Source organism: Trachemys scripta, chromosome 3, assembly GCF_013100865.1.
Source record: "Trachemys scripta elegans isolate TJP31775 chromosome 3, CAS_Tse_1.0, whole genome shotgun sequence".
In the NCBI taxonomy this organism is placed as follows: Eukaryota; Metazoa; Chordata; order Testudines; family Emydidae; genus Trachemys; species Trachemys scripta.
In genome coordinates this window covers 125,316,768-125,335,364 of record NC_048300.1, presented here as the reverse complement: position 1 = coordinate 125,335,364, position 18,597 = coordinate 125,316,768, and the positions used below count along the sequence as shown (strand labels likewise).

The window sequence follows — 18,597 nt, the reverse complement described above, 5'->3', positions numbered from 1 at the left end:
GAAGGTACAATTAAGACGGCCACAAGACCAGTGTTCAACTGGAATTGTGACTTCATTTCACTAGTAACCTTTACAGTCACTCAGTAATTAAAGTTTCCAATTATTTAAGAGTAAGTATGTTTGACTGTAGTTGTTCTACCAGTATTAATGACACCAAGGAAAATTATTTAAGTAGTGGTTTATCTACATGACAAGTTACTACATGGCAAGGCAGGGTGTGAATCTAGTTCGGACATTTCAAGTTTTATAATTCACTCGGCTTTAAAAGTAGGAAGTCAAGCTGATCTTTTTGCCAGTATCAACTAAGGCTCCAATTCTGCAAACACTGCTTCTCATGAGGGACGTTAAACACATACCTATGTATTACAGGATTAGGGCCTAAAATACTGCCTTTTGTGGGACAGGAAGGGGGGGAAAACACCAACCAGTTTTAATAGAACCTACATGGTTATTTTTAATGAACATCAGTTTCACCATTTGAACACAGAGGTGTTAAGTGTTAGAAATATATGTTCTGAATGTTGATGTACAGAAAGCAAAGTGAGAGTCTTACAGGTACATCCTCATATAAGAAGATAAACTTTCTAATTTTCTGCATCTTTCATCATTTAGATTAAGGCCTTAATTTTCCAAGAGAGACTAGAGATTTTGGAGGCCTCAATTTTTAGATGCTAAACTTGAGACCTCTCAAGAGAGTCTCATTTTTGGACACACTGAGCACCTGCACTATAGGAGTCAGGCCATTTTAAAAGTCTCAAGTTGGTGATCCAAAAATCTGCAATACGCTAGTCACATTTGGAAAATTTAAATCTCTGTTTTTTCTACATAAATTATACATATATAATTTTTTTTAAAAGTTGCCATAAATTTAAGATTTAGTTTAGCTTTTATTTCTTATACCCAAACAATGACATTACTCTTTGGGGAAAATGCCACAAGTGATTCCTTTCTTTATTTGTCCTATGATTATACTAACACAGGGATCGGCAACCTTTGGCATGCGACCCGGTTTGTTTACCTGCCGCGTCCGCACGTTCAGCAAATCTCTCAGCCCACGCCGCTTCCCGCCACCCCCATTGGCCTGGGATGGCGAACCGCGGCCAGTGGGAGCCGCGATTGGCCAAACTTGCGGATGCAGCAGGTAAACAAACCGGCCCAGCCCGCCAGGGTGCTTAAAAGGTTGCCGATCCCTATACTAACACAACATTGTTACCCCTCTGTACTCCTTGGAGAATTCTGCACCAAAAAATTAAAAATTCCGTACACAATATTTTAAAATTCCATAAAATTCTGCATATTTTATTTATCGAAATAACTAGGGCTGTTGATTAATCGCAGTTAATTCATGCGATTAACTCAAAACAATTAATCGTGATTAATCGCACTGTTAAACAACAAAATACCAATTGAAATGTATTAAATATTTTGAATGTTTTTCTACATTTTCAAATATATTGAGTTCTATTACAACACAGAATACAAAGTGTACAGTGCTCACTTTTTTTTATTACAAATATTTGCACTGTAAAAATGAAACAAAATACATAGTATTTTTCAGTTCACCTCATAGAAGTACTGTAGAGTAATAAGCAACAGAGGGTCCTGTGGCACCTTTAAGACTAACAGAAGTATTGGGAGCATAAGCTTTCGTGGGTAAGAACCTCACTTCTTCAGATGCAAGATGTAGAGTAATCTGTAACGTGAAAGTGTAACTTACAAATGCTGATTTTTTTTTTTTGTTACATAACTGCACTAAAAAACAAAAAAGTGTAAAACGTTAGAGCCTACATGTCCACTCAGTCATACTTCTTATTCTGTTAATTGCTAAGACAAACAAGTTTGTTTACGCAAAAAGAACAGGAGTACTTGCCGATACAGACTAACACGGCTGCTACTCTGAAGTTTGTTTACATTGACGGGAGATACTGCTGCTTGCTTCTTATTTACAATGTCACCTGAAAGTGAGAACAGGCATTCGCATGGCACTTTGTAGCCACAGTTGGAAGGTACACCACTACCTCAATATAACGCGACCCGATATAACAGGAATTTGGATATAATGCGGTAAAGCAGTGCTCTGGGGGGGCAGGACTATGCACTCCAGTGGATCAAAGCAAGTTCAATATAACGCGGTTTCACCTATAACGTGGTAAGATTTTTTGGCTCCTGGGGACAGTGTTGTATCGAGGTAGAAGTGTATTTACATGTCAGACATGCTAAACATTCGTATGGCCCTTCATGCTTCAGCTACCATTCCAGAGGACATGCTTCTATGCTAATGATGCTCATTAAAAAAATAATGCATTAATTAGATTTGTGACTGAACTCCTTGGGGGAAAATAGTATGTCTCCAGCTCCATGGTTTTACCTGCATTCTGCCATATAGTGCATGTTATAGTAGCCTCAGCTGATGACCCAGCACATGTTCATTTTAAGAACACTTTCACTGCAGATTTGACAAAACACAAAGAAGGTACCAATGTGAGATTTCTAAAAATAGCTACAGCACTCAACCCAAGGTTTAAGAATATGAAGTACGGTCCAAAACCTGAGAGGAACAAGGTGTGGAGAATACTTTCAGAAGTCTTAAAAGAGCAACCCTCAGATGCAGAAACTACAGAACCCAAACCACCAAAAACGAAAATCAACCCTCTGCTGGTGGTATCTCATTCAGGCTACGTCTACGCTACCGCTGCAAGTTGACCTACGCTACGTAACTCCAGCTACGTGAATAACATAGCTGGAGTCAATATACCTTAGGTTGAGTTACCGCAGGGTCTACACTGTGGGCGGGTTGACTGGAGAAACTCCCCCGTCGACTTACCTTACTCTTCTCATCGGGGGGGGCAGAGAGTAGAGTACAGGAGTCGACTGGAGAGTGATCTGCTGTCAATTTGGGAGGTCTTCACTAGACTCACTAAATCGACCGCCGGTGGATCGATCTCAGAACGTCGATCCCGGCTGTAATGTAGACATAGCCGCTGATGATGAAAATGAACATGCATCGGTCTGCACTGCTTTGGATTGTTATTGAGCAGAAAATGTCATCAGCATGGACGCATGTCCTCTGGAATGATGGTTGAAGATGAAGGGACACATGAATCATTAGCACATCTGGCACATAAATATCTTGCGACACCGGCTACAATGGTGCCATGAGAATGCCTGTTCTCACTTTCAGGTGACACTGTAAACAAGAAGAGCGTAGCATTATCTCCTGCAAATTGTAACCAAACTTGTTTGTCTGAGCGACTGGCTGAAGTAGGACTAAGTGGACTTGTAGGCTCTAAAGTTTAACATTGTTTTATTTTTGAATGCAGTTATTTTTTGTACATAATTCTACATTTGTAAGTTCAACTTTCATGATAAAGAGATTGCACTACAGTACTTGTATGAGGTGAATTGAAAAATACTATTTATTTTGTTTTTTACAGTGTAAATATTTGTAATCAAAAATAAATATAAAGTGAGCAAGGTACACTTTTTATTCTGTGTTGTAATTGAAATCAATATATTTGAAAATGTAGAAAACATCCAAAAATATTTAAATAAATGGTATTCTATTATTGCTTAATAGCAAGATTAATCATGATTACATTTTTTAATCACTTGACAGCCCTATAAATAACACAATATAATCACACTCCTGCTGTCAGCACCAGCAGCACAGGGGAACATTAAACTGGACAATTCTGCATTGCACAGTGGTGCAGAATTCCAGTAGGAGCACCTTTTTAGTTCTATAAAACTAAAACAAAATGTAAGTACCATTTACCGGACAAAGATTATACTTTTATTTATCAAGGGTGTGAAATCTAAAGCATTACTGCCTGCTTAGCTGGAAAAAAAAATGGTGAGGGTTGTGAGAAAACATTTTCAAGTTTGGGATGAAGCTCACAGTACACATGTTGCTGACAAAATTTGCCTTTCACTGACACCAGTGCTACAAATTGCACCACATCATACAATACTGACAGCGATTAGCAACAAAAATAATAAGCACAATTTTATAACATCATGCTAACAAAGTTTCCTGAAAGAAAACAAAAACAAAGGAAAGACCCTTGTCCAGCTGGCTCAGATAGGGTGACCAGATGTCCCGATTTTACAGGGACAGTCCCAATGTTCGGGTCCTTTTCTTATATAGGCTACTATTACCCCCACCCCCATCCCAATTTTTCACATTTGCTGTCTGGTCATCCTAGGCTCAAAGCAAGCACTGCTAACTAGCGTGTCAGGCAGGTCACTTAGCCTCTCACTGAAGGGAGAGCCTCAATATCTACATCTGTAAAATGGGGTTGCTAATACTCTCCTAACTGATAGGATGGGGAGGGGACATTCCGGTTTACACATCATTTGGGGCTCCCCAGCTGGAAGGCCCTACCGGAGTGGCCGAAAACACAGCGCACTGCTCCTCCACCTAACCCCAAGGGAATGCCATTTCCTCAGCCTGTGCCCCGCTCCCCTCTGCGGGCAACAGCAGCAGAGACAGTCCCAGCCCTACCTTGTCAGTTCCCAGCACGCCCGGCAGGCGCAGAGCCGAGGCCGGCCAGGAGAAGGGCCCCAGGTGCCGGGCAGGGGCTGGGGAGCTGCTCGGGAGCAACCCCGGGGGCGGCCACCCGCCCATTGCAGACAAAGGCGGCGGGGAGCGGGAGGAAAGGCAGCGGGGTCAGGGCTGTACTCACCGCAGCCTCGTCGCGATAGGCCTCCGGGTACTGGAAGCTCTGCATGGTGCGCGGGATCCACGGGCCGGGCGGGCAGCGAGAGGGGCTAGCTCGGCGCTGGCTCTGCAGGCGGAAGCAGGCGTGGAGCCGCGCTCAGGTGGAGCCGGCAGCCAAGACCTCCCACCTGACAAGAAGCGGCTGCGCTGCGCGCAACCAAGAGGGCTGAGTGCGCCGGGGAGCCGGCAGCGCAGCGAGCACAGCGCCCTCTGCAGGGAAGAGGCTGCACCAGTCCCGCCCGCCGCGGCTCGCTAGAGGGGCTGCGGGGACATTGCCCGCTTGGTGGCGCTGTGGCATCCTGGTGCAGGGCTCCGCCCGCTGCTACTGCGGTGGGCAGTGCACCGAGTGAGGCCGGAGGCGGGGATGTGCGCCCACCGCAGAGAGCGGGAAGAGAGAACGCTAGTGGCCAAGTCCTGCCCAGCTCCCCAGAGTGCCAGCCGGGAGCAGCCCCTGTACGCAGCAGAAGATGCTGGGAGGGAAGGACAAAAACACTGACCACTTCGTTCCCTTCCAGCAGGTAGCGGGGGGATGGAGTTGCACGTGCACCAAGCACCTGTGGGCTTGTGCCACATGAGCTGTTCAGGAATAGCTCCCAAGTGTGGACACCAAACCCGGAATAACCGTGGGGTTTTGTTTGTTTGTTTGTTTCAAATTAGTTTGAGTGATTTGGAAGTGGATAGAAGTAAACCAGAACAAAGCACTGGTATTCCAGAATAGGAGAGTCCACAAATGGGGTTATGAAAGCTGGCCCCCTTTAAATTCACACCCTACCTTATTCAGGAATAACTTCCATGTGTAGACAAGCCCTTAGTCTGATACACAAAGTGGAGCAATCTGGTAGAAAACCCAACACTGTGACCCTTCCCATTCCCAGCTGCTGGGCGTGGCAGGAGTGTTGGACTTCTCATCAGGCCATTGTCTTTGAACTTTGCTTATGTGTCTTCCAACAACGTATTTTCTTAAGTAGTAACTAGTAGGTTTAATCCTGCAATTAGTGGGCATCTGGTAACATTTTCAAGCCGTGAACTATTAGGACAGTGGGCCCGATTCCCTTTTCAGCCACCTAAGTCTTACCTTCAGTTGTCCCAACCATTTCACCAGAGTGACTTCTGATTTGCATCAGTGTATGTGGGAGGAGGAGCAGGTCCAAAGTAGAAAGAGATGCCTTACAAATCACCATCGGCTGGATTCTCACACTATGGTAGGCCGGGCCAAACACAAGGGTGCTTTGATTTCTGGCCATGGTATTGCTATTGATTGTGAATTACCAGTGTTAGCCCCACGAACAACCAAGGTTCTGTTGAGCAGATGTCTAAGTTGTCCAAGGTAACAGAAGTCCAATTGTAATATAAAATTGTAAAAATCAGTAACAGTTGGAAACTAATAACTGGTACAAGCGGAATTAAGTTAAAAGAATGGTGATAAGGGGCTCCTGTCATAGGTTGGCAGGACAATGAGCTGAAAGACTCTAGAAGTTGGAGGGAATGTTTATAGTAGAAATCACTTATATGTGTTTTGACTGCTTAATTTTAATGAGATGAGGTTGCCACCTATTCTGGACACTGTTTAACTCAGGGTGGGAGGCACCAAAAAGGAGCATGGCAACAGGTGGTCTGGAGGGAGCAAGCTTTGCCAAGGTGGCTGCTATCACACAAGAGATCCACTTCCTGGACACTACAGTGTTAATAAACACCACCCTATACTGGAAACCTACTGACCACTATACTGACCTATACGCCTCCAGCTTTCATCCAGACCACATTACATGATCCATTGTTTACAGCCAACCTCGAAGATACAACCACATTGCTCCAATCCCTCAGACAGAGACAAACACCTACAAGATCTCTATCAAGTGTTCTTAAAACTACAATACCCACCTGCTGAAGTGAAGAAACAGATTGACAGAGCCAGAAGAATACCCAGCAGTCACCTAATCTACTCCAGGCTCAACAAAGAAAGTAAGAGAATGCCACTAGCTGTCACCTTCAGCCTCCAACTAAAATCTTTCCAGTGCATCATCAAGGATCTACAACCTAACCTGAAGGACAATCCCTCACTCATCATAGAATATCAGGGTTGGAAGGGACCTCAGGAGGTCATCTAGTCCAACCCCCTGCTCAAAGCAGGACCAATCCCCAGACAGAATTTTGCCCCAGATCCCTAAATGGCCTCCTCAAGGATTGAAACTTACAACTTTGGGTTTAGCAGGCCAATACTCAAACTACTGAGCTATCTCTCCCCCCAAAACAGGTCAGTCCTCGCTTACAGACAGCCTCCCAACCTGAAGCAAATACTCACCAGCAACCACACAACAAAAACACTAACCCAGGAACCTATCCTTGCAACAAAGCCCATTGCCAACTCTGTCCACATATCTATTCAAGGGACACCATCATAGGACCTAATCACATCAGCCACACCATCAGAGGCTCATTAACCTGCACATCCTCCAATGTGATATATGCCATCATGTGCCAGCAATGCCCCTCTGCCAGGTACATTGGCCAAACCAGACAGTCTCTACACAAAAGAATAAATGGACACAACTCAGACGTCAAGAATTATAACATTCAAAAACCAGTTGGAGAACACTTCAACCTCCCTGGTCACTCAATTACAGACCTAAAAGTTGCAATTCTTCAACAAAAAACCTTAAAAAACAGACTCCAATGAGAAACTGCAGAACTGGAATTAATTTGCAAAATGGACATCATTAAATTAGGCTTGAATAAAGACTGGGAGTGGATGGGTCATTACACAAAGTAAAAACTATTTCCCCATGCTAATTTTTCCCCTAATGTTACTCACACCTTCTTGTCAACGGTTTGAAATGGGCCATCCTGATTATCACTACAAACGTTTTTTTTCTCCTGCTGGTAATAGCCCACCTTAATTGATTAGTCTCATTAGAGTTGGTATGGCAAAACCCATTTTTTCATGTTCTCTGTGTATATATATATATATATATATCTTCCTACTGTATTTTCCACTGCATGCATCCGATGAAGTGGGTTTTAGCCCACGAAAGCTTATGCTCAAATAAATTTATTAGTCTCTAAGGTGCCACAAGTTCTCCTCGTTCTTTTTACCATAACACTGTTGGGCCTTCATCGTTCTAATCCTGAAAGACGTTCTGAACACATTGGGCCATAAAGAGGGAACCAAATGACATCATCACCTCCACCAGCTTTAGCTAAATCTTGAACACCTGGAATGTCAGATTTGGGTTCCTTCGGTCATTCTTTCCTTTGTGTGTCCTTTTCCTTCTTCACTTTATTTCTTCTCTGTTCTATCTTTCTCTTTTTGTCTTCTAATAGCCCCCTTCTGTGTTAGCCACCAAGAAAACCACACCTTTTGCTATTGTGCTTTGAGCACTTGACCAGAAAGACAACTAAAAGCAATGCCTTAAACAAAGGGCTGGCTCCAGGCACCAGCGAAGGAAGCAGGTGCCTGGGGCGGGCAGTAGAAAGGGGTGGCACTCCGTCCGTTATTGGAGCAGCACGTCCAGGTCTGCGGTGGCAATTCGGTGGCGGGTCCTTCACGCCTTCTCTTCCTCTTCGGTGGCACTTCGGTGGCAGCTCAATCAGGGTTTTTTTTTTTTTTTCCTTTTCTTTTTTTCTTTGCCGCTTGGGGCGGCAAAAAAGCTGGAGCCAGCCCTGCTTAAACAGCCTATAGCAGGGATCAGCAACCTCTGGCCCGCAGCCCACCAGCATAAGCACCGGTTTGTTTACCTGCCGCGTCCGCAGGTTCAGCTGATCGCAGCTCTCACTGGCCGTAGTTTGCCATTCCAGGCCAATGGGGGCTGCAGGAAGCGGCGCGGGCCGAGGGATGTGCTGGCTGCTGCTTCCCGCAGCCCCCATTGGCCTGGAACGGCAAACCACGGCCAGTGGGAGCCGCGATCGGCCGAACCTGCGGACACAGCAGGTAAACAAACCTGCCCGGCCCTCCAGAGTGCTTACCCTGGCGAGCCACGTGCCAAAGGTTGCCAATCTCTGGCCTATAGTTTACCAGGTGTCAGAGTCAGGCTGATTAAGACCATGCACTGAGCCTGTGATTCTACAGTAGTGAAATTACTTTTGAAAGTCAGCACCAGAGACAGAAGCTAAATTTTCTCTGCTGTTTGTTCTCTGGTCTTTTTCATGTGTTTGTCTTGTTTTGTCTTAAAGAAAACAGGCTCAGAGTTCAGCAACCATGGCAATAATAGTTCTATGCTAGCTAAACGAAGAGTGTGTTCCCTGCTGATTCGCTTCTTCTTGTGGCTCTGCAAATACCGGAGGATTGTTTGTCCTGTGCTTTCAATGCTTATGACAATAGTGCAGAGTAATGTCCAGGTTTCTGTCAGAGATGGTGGACAGCAAGGAGGACTCTGCTGGTTCATAGGATTTTTTTGAAAATTATGGGACAGATGACATTATGGGACAGAGAAAATTGCATGCTGTGAAGTTGACCTCTTGCTCTCAGTCACCTTGTGCGACTTGTTTCTGCCCCACCATGCATTGCCAAAACTTCCCAAAAGACAGTGTGCTGGATGGTGGTGGGTTACACACTGGGATCTCTACCCATGGTGTGCCACACTGTGCATTAACACAAGCACTCCTGGGAAGAATGAACAGTGCCGATGCAAGGAGCCAAGTATGCATTCGCACAAACTATACACTACCTGCAGCTGCTTTATGCCACTCACAGCATCAGCCATGGTGAGTGTGGCACCAGAGAAATGGAATTGAGGAGGGATGAATGAAATTGGTTGAATGAAACTTTAGCTGGCATAGTCTGCTGGGCAGTTGCACACAAAAATGGAGAGCTGCTAGGTGTGGTTGCCAAGATGGGCAATCAGGAAAAGGTATTTCAAAAATTCACAGGGGTTTAAAGGAGAGAAGGGGCTTCTAGTCTCCATGACCACTGGGCAGTGTGGCGCTCACAATTGTAATTACAGTGGTCAGTGTTGGGCCTTGCGGATCAGCTGCTAGAGGACTGTTAGGGTTGAAATAGGTAACACAATGTCTACACTAGCTTTGAGTCGACTTCAGTATGTTGACCATAGCTCAACGCTACTGGGGGGCAGGAGGAGGGGTGGCTTTACTGCATCACTGTAACTGGACACTTACATCAATGGGAGACAAATTTAAGTGTAGACACATGTCACAACTAGGTGGACACAAGGTGGCTTACGTGGACCTAACTTTGTAGTGTAGATCAGGCCTCAGGGTTGTAGCAGTAAACAAGGGTGTTGCCTAGTGGATAGAACACTGGGCTGAGATTTAGGAGATGTGGGTTTTATTCCCTTCTGGGTGATCTTAGGCAAATCACTCCATCTCTGTTTCCCCTGGACGATAAGGAAGCTGACCAACTTTGTAAAGTGCTTTGAGATCTACTAACAAAATATGATAACTAGAAGAGCTAGATATTATTATTATTTTCTGTTGGGCCTGAAACCCCTTTATCAACACAACAGTTCCTGCAAGATGGTTCCTGAGTTTTTAAATGGAAGACAATACTCTGTGTTAGTGGGTGAAGGAAGGTTCTTTTCCTTTTCTTCAAAAAAGGTTTTTAACCGCTGAAGGTCAAACACTGCATGTGGTTTATACTCTCCACTGCACTCCCATATTAGTACTAGTTTGTTCATTTCAAAAACATATTTTGGTTCATTGTGTTCTTTTAATAATTATATTTCTGGCTATCATACAGTCATTAGCTACATTCTTTCAACTTACTCAGCATATCCACACTGACTCACTTCCAGTAGTATATTGACTCAGTAGGAAATGACCTCATTGCTTCTGTAAAGAAAAATGTGAAAAAAAATCCTGTGAATTCAGTTTTTACCTTCCCTTTTCCCCACCTCATTTGATCATTATGACTTAATAACTTGAAACTTTTCTCTCCCCAAGCCAGATGTCAACTTTCTACCCTCACTCTTGCTTTCCTCAACTTTTGTGTTTTTTCGTTATTGCAAAACACAGATCCTGCTCTTCAGATATTTACCAACAGGTGGCAGCAAAACCTCAATCTTTCACATTCTCACAAATACCAGCTAAATGTAAAGCTTCTTATCTTTATCAGGGTTTGCTGAATTATTTGAAATTTATCTAATAATTATCAGGAAAATGTTTGGAGGAAATATGCCTCTGAAAATATATACTATAGTGGGTACATTTTTCAAAAATGCCGAAATGAGTTATGAGCCCAAATCCCATTGTTTTTCAATGAGACTTAAGCTCCTAAATCAGGGGTAGGCAACCTATGGCAAGCGTGCTGAAGGCGGCACGCGAGCTGATTTTCAGTGGCACTCACACTGCCCGGGTCCTGGTCACCGGTCCAGGGGGATCTGCATTTTAATTTAATTTTAAATGAAGCTTCTTAAACATTTTCTAAACCTTATTTATTTTACATACAACAATAGACTTATAAAAAGAGACCTTCTAAAAACATTAAAATGTATTACTGACACACGAAACCTTAAATTAGAGTGAATAAATGAAGACTCACACCACTTCTGAAAGGTTGCTGACTCCTGTCCTAAATCATGTTTACCCACTATATACATTTTAGATTTTATTAGCATGTAAATCATTTATGGATAATTGATAGCTTGCATGGCTGTAGAGATGAAATATGAAATTCATATCTCTATATATGTCTTTAGTATTGTATAATACAACAGCATATTAAATAAATATTATTTGGTACACAACTCCCCAATAATATCAATTGTTTAAAAATGGAAGAAATTGCTAAAATAATGTTTAGTTCTTTTTACTTTAACTTGCTGCTTGTTTAGACTCAGAAATTACTGAAGTTCTATGAGCAAAATACTTTTCTAAAACTCTCTGAAAGAAATTATCCAGTCAAATGATTCAAACACATATTTTTATTTTGTAATACATTAAATTAAAAAGAAATGTTTCTCTTTAAAAAAGAGAATGCTCATACATAGTAATTGCAACTCTGGATCAGACTCCTGGTCCATCTAATCTCTGTGTCTGACAGTGGTCAGCACTATATGCTTCCAAGGAAGGTGGGGAAAGCCTCAAAGTAAGTAGTAGGATAAACTGTCCCTCAGAAATATCTGCTCCTAAAGCAGGAGACTGGCTTAACCCTTGAATGATGAAGTTTTATATCTTTTCCAAAACTTGATTTTTAGTATTTAATAGAATAACTTTGGATAGTTTTGTTGTCCATATAGATGAAATGTGGAACTTCCATCACCCTGTGAAGTGCTTATGGTTTGTCTACACACACAAGTTGCACTGGTTTAACTTAAACTGGTTAAAAAAACAATTTCATTAAACTGGTTCAAACTTGTTGGCATCTTATACAATTTAGTTTGCACACAGGTACAAGCTAAGGCAATATGAACCAAGTTTAAATTGATATAAAAATATCCACACAAAAAGTTGTACCAGTTTAACTAAATTGGCTTAGAAACATACTTTTAGTTAAAGTGGTGAAACTTTTTGTGTAGAGAAGGCCTAACCTGTTCCCTTTCTTTTGCAATGAAATATAGGATATTCTTTCAACGAGAAAATAGTCTAGGGCCTGATCTGGCAAGAAACTTACAACCAGATTTTTAAAAGTGGCCTCTAATTTTGGTCCTTCAATTTTTAACTGCCTAACTCTACCAGACTTGGGCACTGAAAAATACAGGTGCCAAAAACTAGAGGCCATTTATGAAAAATTGGGCCTCAGTGCCTCTGAGGAGATGCTGAACACTCTCAACTCCCACTGAAAAATTCAGTGTGGTTGAGCACAATCGTTACTTCCCATGAAAAGCCCAGCACTTTGTTGGACTGGTCCCTCAATATATGTATGCCATTAGATCAATTGTACTTCCTGAAGCGTTTCTGGAAACTTATCCCACTCTAATACAAAGCAGTACTTTTTTAAACCTCTAAATAGTTTAATTCAGCTATGACATCATAAACAAAATACACATTTTCTGTTCTTCTAAAGAAAATTATTGCAGAGCAGCTGGAACTGTTTATATTATGTTGCTCTGTAGTGTCTTACACTGCATCTGGGCCTGACACATAGCCGGCAATGGGAGTCTTTTCATTGACTTAAGTGGTGTTTGGATCACACCCTAGCTCAGCAAAAATCACTCTGTAAAAACAAAAATATGTCTGTAAACAATAAATTATTCTTTTCTATAGAAATATATACAGAACAAAAATATTAAAGGGAGTACAGATGTGTGTTTATTTTTACATATGTTTGCTATTATTTTTGCTTTACTCTATTCTTTTTGTTGTACATTGCAAAAATACTTTATATACAAATTTCTATCTTCAAACATCAATATCTACAAAAATAACCTTTTTATTGAAGATGATCATACTATGAATAGCTTTTAAATGTGCAGTCCTTGGAAATGTAGATAAGTGTGAATGGGAGGGGAGTGTTCTTTTCAATCTTCAAAAGCTAACAATAAACATTTAGTTGTTTTGGATGAAATCCAAGAAGTTTTGCCATCGAGTTCAATGGGGCCAGAATTTCTTAGCAGGCAACATAGAAATCAACTTTCTTTTCACAAGCTATGACTTGTTGACAGAGTCTGGAATATACTAAATATAGGAAAATTGATATATTTTCCTGGGAAATAAAAACAATTTTCTCTCTTTGTCTTGTTTACAAGAGTTCTCAGCATGAAAGACCTTTTTCAGGAAGTCATTGTGTAATTTTATATGTTGAATATATACACACTTTGCTTGCATTTATCAAACTCTTAGAAATGGATAAATGTCTTCTATTATATACATACATTTTGACAACACCCCAGTCTACCACCACATGCTTGATTTTGCATTATAATTTCATAGAATGCCCCAGATTTCTATAGGAAGAGTAGACACTTTTGAGTAAAAAACACCAGAAAAGCCATCCCAAGCTCAACTTGTATGAGTGTCAACTGAATGTCTCTGAGAAGAATGTCTTAACATAAAAAAACCCCAAAAACCAAACCAACCAACTAAACTAATAAAAAACCCAACCCACCACAGTTCAGAGATTGTTGAATCAGTACAGCTGATATGCTACATCAAGAAATGTGCTAGGATTTTGCATGTTAAATTTCTCTACCCGCTTTTTAAAACAATTTATTTTAAATATTATCATTGGCATTTCGTAAGGGAGAAAATGATAAGAAGGAGACAAGAATTTCTGTTCCAAAATAAATATCCGAATAGGTATATTAAGAAAAACAAGGTAATCACAGAATAAAAATAGTGCATTCATAAAGAATTCAAAATTGATTTTTATAGGTTTGGATAATTTCTATAGTGTTTGATTCTCTTCTAAATGAACATAATCTAAACACAATTTGTAATTAAATTAGAAATGTCCAATCTTTTCATAATTGAATTTGACATTAATTATATTAATAATTATTCATTAATTATGATTTATTATTGCAGTGTCCACAAGTCAGGGCCAGCCTTAGGAAAAATGGTGCCTTGGGCTAACTTGTATTTTGGCATCCCTGACCCCTGCTGCCTCCCCAGATTCATCCCCATTACCTCTGTTCCCAATTGCCTCCCCCGGTCCTTCACCTTCCCCATCCCCTCTGTCCCCCATTCCCTCCCCAGGCTTTCTACCTCCCTCGTGGCCCCCAGGCCTTGCTGCATCCCCACCCGTTGCTCCAAGCTCCCTTCCACAGCCTTGCACTCCAGGCCAGCCTGCTCTTTGCCGCTTGACCATGGTGCCTTCGGTGTGGCTAGATAGGAAAGGCCGTATTTTAGAGATGTTATGAAAAAAGAATCTTCACAGTTTAGACATAGCCTTGATGTGAGTACATAGAGAGGCTCTGAGTTGAAGATGATGCCCAGGTTATGGGTCTGAGTGACAGGCTGGATGGTGGTGTTGTCCACAGCATTTAAGAAAGGAGGTAGCGGGGAGTGCTTGGGGTGAAGATTAAAAGCTCTGTTTTAGCCATGTGGAGCTTGAGCTGATGGCTAGACATCCACAAGGAGATGATGTGAGAGAGACAGACTGAGATTTTAATTTGAACAGAAGGAAACAGCTCTGGAACAGAGAGATAGATCTGTGAGTCATTGGTAGTAAGATGGTAGTTGAATTTATGATTGCAGATCAGATTACCCTGAGATTACCCCCAATATAAGGTGTAGAGGGAGACAGGAAGAGGACCAAGAAGGATCTCCCACAGAAAGTTGGAGAGGGCATGGAGACATTATTTTCCTATTCTAGAGTGTCATTCATTGTTAATAAAAGCTAATTAATTTTAAATGGTTAGCATTTAAACTAATTAAATCCCCACATGATTTACTAATTAGTTACCTCTTATGGATATGAATTTTATGCTTCTGAAGACACAGTAAACTTGCTGAAATCCAATGCCACTTATGTATTTTTTTAAAGCAGACAATTGGTAGTGTTTGCCTTACTATGGGACTGTGGAATTTCTCCTGCATAAAAATTGCAGGATGTGTTGGATACTAGAACAGCCTGATCGTTTTTAAATTTTTAAATTTTAATGTTATTTTCACAATTTTTAAATATTTTTATTTATTTATTTTTACTATCTTCACAGCTGGTAGAAATAATTTTGGAGGAAAATTTTGCGTTTCAACCAAATGATTGATATATATATGTTATTAGCTTTATTAGGTGATTTTGAACTGGCAGGTGTGAAACTGCATTCCATAAAGTGGAAACTCTTTTTGTCATTGATGGAAAGGAATTCCTCAACATTGTCAAAAGAAGATTTAGGGATCTGGGGCAAAATCAGTACTTGGTCCTGCTAGTGAAGGCAGGGGGCTGGACTCGATGACCTTTCAAGGTCCGTTCCAGTTCTAGGAGATAGGATATCTCCATTAATTTAGGTGGGGAGGAATAGCTCAGTGGTTTGAGCATTGCCTACTAAACTCAGGGTTTGGAGTTCAATCCTTGAGGGGGCCACTTAGGGATCTGGGGTGAAAATCAGTACTTGGTCCTGCTAGTGAAGGCAAGGCAGGGGGCTGGACTTGATGACCCTTTAGGGTCCCTTCCAGCTCTATGAGATATGTATATCTCCATAATTTTAAAAAAGAATGACACAGTTCAAGGCTCCTCAGACTGGATTGTGCCCATTTGCAGAAATACCCATGACAGAGTTCAGGGGGAAGAAAACTCCACAAGAGGCAATTCCACAGAATTTCACCCAAATCATTGAGGGAGAAAGTGTCATCCTTAAACCCTGAGCATCCAAAAGGGAATGTCAGAAGGCACAGGGCAATCGAGTGTCTCTCTACTAGCTTTGAAAATTCAACCACCGTGTCTGTTCCCTGACAGCACAGCTCCAATGGAAACTGATAACAGGATCATGACAAATATATTATAGTAAATAAAATTACTTTGAAGCAGAATTTGAGGTTTTGATTCTTTACTCTGAGCCAGTTGTGATTCAGGGCCGCCCATCCACCTTTCCCTCTGCCCCAAGTTAGGGCTGAACAGGGACACCCCAATTTACACCACTTAAGTAAAGCTCCTTCAGCAGGAAAGTTAACTGGTATCAAAAGTTTATCTGAAGTATAAAGGAATTTGTTTAGCCTTGAAAACACTAGCACTTCCCATACTATCAGTTAACTGTGGCTTAATAAAATGTGTATATGTCTAAAACATACATCCAAAAGGGCTAAAGGAGCATTTTCAAGATAATCCTATTTAAAGAAATTGTCCTTTGAAGTGTAACAAATATCAGGTGGGTTATTAGAACTGAAATATTTTTAAAAATCTAATTTTCTTTTTAACCATTTATATGGTTTACCTTTTCCATTTTGTTCCACTTTGACAGTGAAATTAGACTGCTCTGTTTCAGTTTCTGTATTACTATTGTAATCTTGAGTTTTGATTTCTATACTTTTTAGGAAGGTTTAAAACTAAAAAAAAATGTTTTATTGAAATACATTTTGAAAATCAATAAATACATCCTAACAAATTCTTGGTTCTTTCTTTCTTTTTTTAGTTTGAATTTCAGAGCTAAACTATTTGGGAGTTTTCTTATAAGAGACACATTCTGGAGAAATGAATCAGTGATCAGATCGTTCCCTCCCTCAAAAAGTCTGAGGATATAAAATCCCATAATTTCACATACTCCATAATTTTGGCGTCAGATTTGAATGGAGCCTAATCAACAGCCTGAAACAATTGGTGCTTCTCAAAGATTATCAGAGCTGGAGGGCAGAGAAAAAGAAATCATGGGCCACCTCCTCAGATGATGTACATCAGCATAGTTCAGTTGAGGAGCTGGTCCTCCTGAGTGTTTGAATTGGTTTTTGTTTGTCAATGTTACTACTTAATCAGAACTTATATTTTTCCATTTTATAATCTCAGAGCACTGATATCAAATTTTCCATCTGTGCAACACTCAATTTCTTTATGATAATCCAGTGCATCATCATCATCATCATTAATACCATGTTAAATGAGATAGTGTCATACCAGCAGAAAGACACACAAAAAAGAAACAAGAAGAGAAGATAGTGAAGTATGGCGAACTCTGCCACGAAGTGGAATGATTACGGAAAACTAGAACAGAAGAGAGCTCAGTGATTATTGGACCACTCAGACTGATCCGTGAGGGTGTATGAGCCGCTCAAGAACACATTCGGCGTGCCAGACATCATGATCAGTGACCTCCAAAAGACATTGCTCTTAGGCACTGCAAGAATTTTAAGGAGCAAGTGCAGTTGAGCACATAAAATATAAGAATTCTGCGGAGGGTTTAACAAAACTCCTGATTACCCAACTCAAAGGAGACAGTGGTGATCCAGATTTATTAGTGACTCATAAGGATAAAGTTTAGACAGTAGCTTTTCCCTTTTTATGCTTAAAGATCTTGTATGTAGTGAAGGCTATTTGTTTTTTTATAATTATTCCCATACTGTAATACTGAGGGATAATAATAAAAATAAAATAATAATAATTAATAATAAATATATAATTTTCATATTTTAAAGGAAACATGCAAGTACTATACATTGGGGGCTATATCTCCTACTTTTCAGGGGGATGGCCTTGGTTATCTAGTAGGTCTTTTCCATCTCTACTTATGATGTTGCTAATGCTGTAGACAGCCTTTCACTGAATTCATTCATTACTTCTCTTCAAATTTTTCATTTTTTCTTATCAAAAACTTCAAGAAATGATAAAATCTTTTAGGGGAATTTTTTTCCGGTCACCTGAGTTTTTTGTCTTATTACCAAGTTTCCAAACATCAATTTTCACCATTTAATTAAGTATGCATGCTAAAAGGCAAGAGATGTTCAGAGTTAGGGTCTGTTTGCTAACTTTATTTGTGTCCTTGCTGTTGTGAATTTCACAATATTTACTAAGGTATAAAGTGTAATAGTTGTTACCACACCAAGTCAGACTTGCAAAATATCTTGATTTGTTTTAAGATAAGCATGTTATCTAAACCTCATTAGCAATAAAGAGATCCTATAAAGAAATGTACCTTTCTCTTGTGTAATGTTACCTGGATTTTCTTTTTCTCTGGTAAGATGACTGCATTGAATTTCATGTACAATACAAAGCTGGCAGCTTCTGGATGATGTTACCACAAACAGAACTATGACTTATGTGAGGAGATACATTTTCACCAAGCTCCTGATAATTTTATGGAGAGCTGTTTTGAATTAATTGAAAAGAAGGTTACTGCACGTTTAGGGCTTCTGCAGAGGATTGGCAAATTGAGTTTGAATTTGGCAAGCTCAGTCAATGCACATCTGGGCACCAAGCAGTGAGGAGAGATAATAGGGTTGGTTTAAGTCTCCATCTTCTGGCAAAGTTTCATAAAGTTCAGTACCCATACCCCTTATGCCCACTTAAGAAAGCAAACTGGTCTTCTAACTTCAGGATAATGCACCTAACAATCTAA

At 40.8% G+C, this 18,597-nt stretch overlaps 1 protein-coding gene across 1 annotated transcript in view; it reads right to left on the bottom strand.

Moving 5' to 3' along the window:
* The window catches only part of PREP (prolyl endopeptidase), a 168,364-nt gene extending 163,520 nt beyond the window's left edge, over positions 1-4,844 (bottom strand). The window contains exon 1 of the mRNA XM_034765960.1: positions 4,686-4,844. Coding sequence (XP_034621851.1) covers positions 4,686-4,730 — 45 coding nt within the window. The 5' untranslated portion in view covers positions 4,731-4,844. The remainder of the gene's footprint in view (positions 1-4,685) is intronic.
* Positions 4,845-18,597: the final 13,753 nt, after the last annotated feature.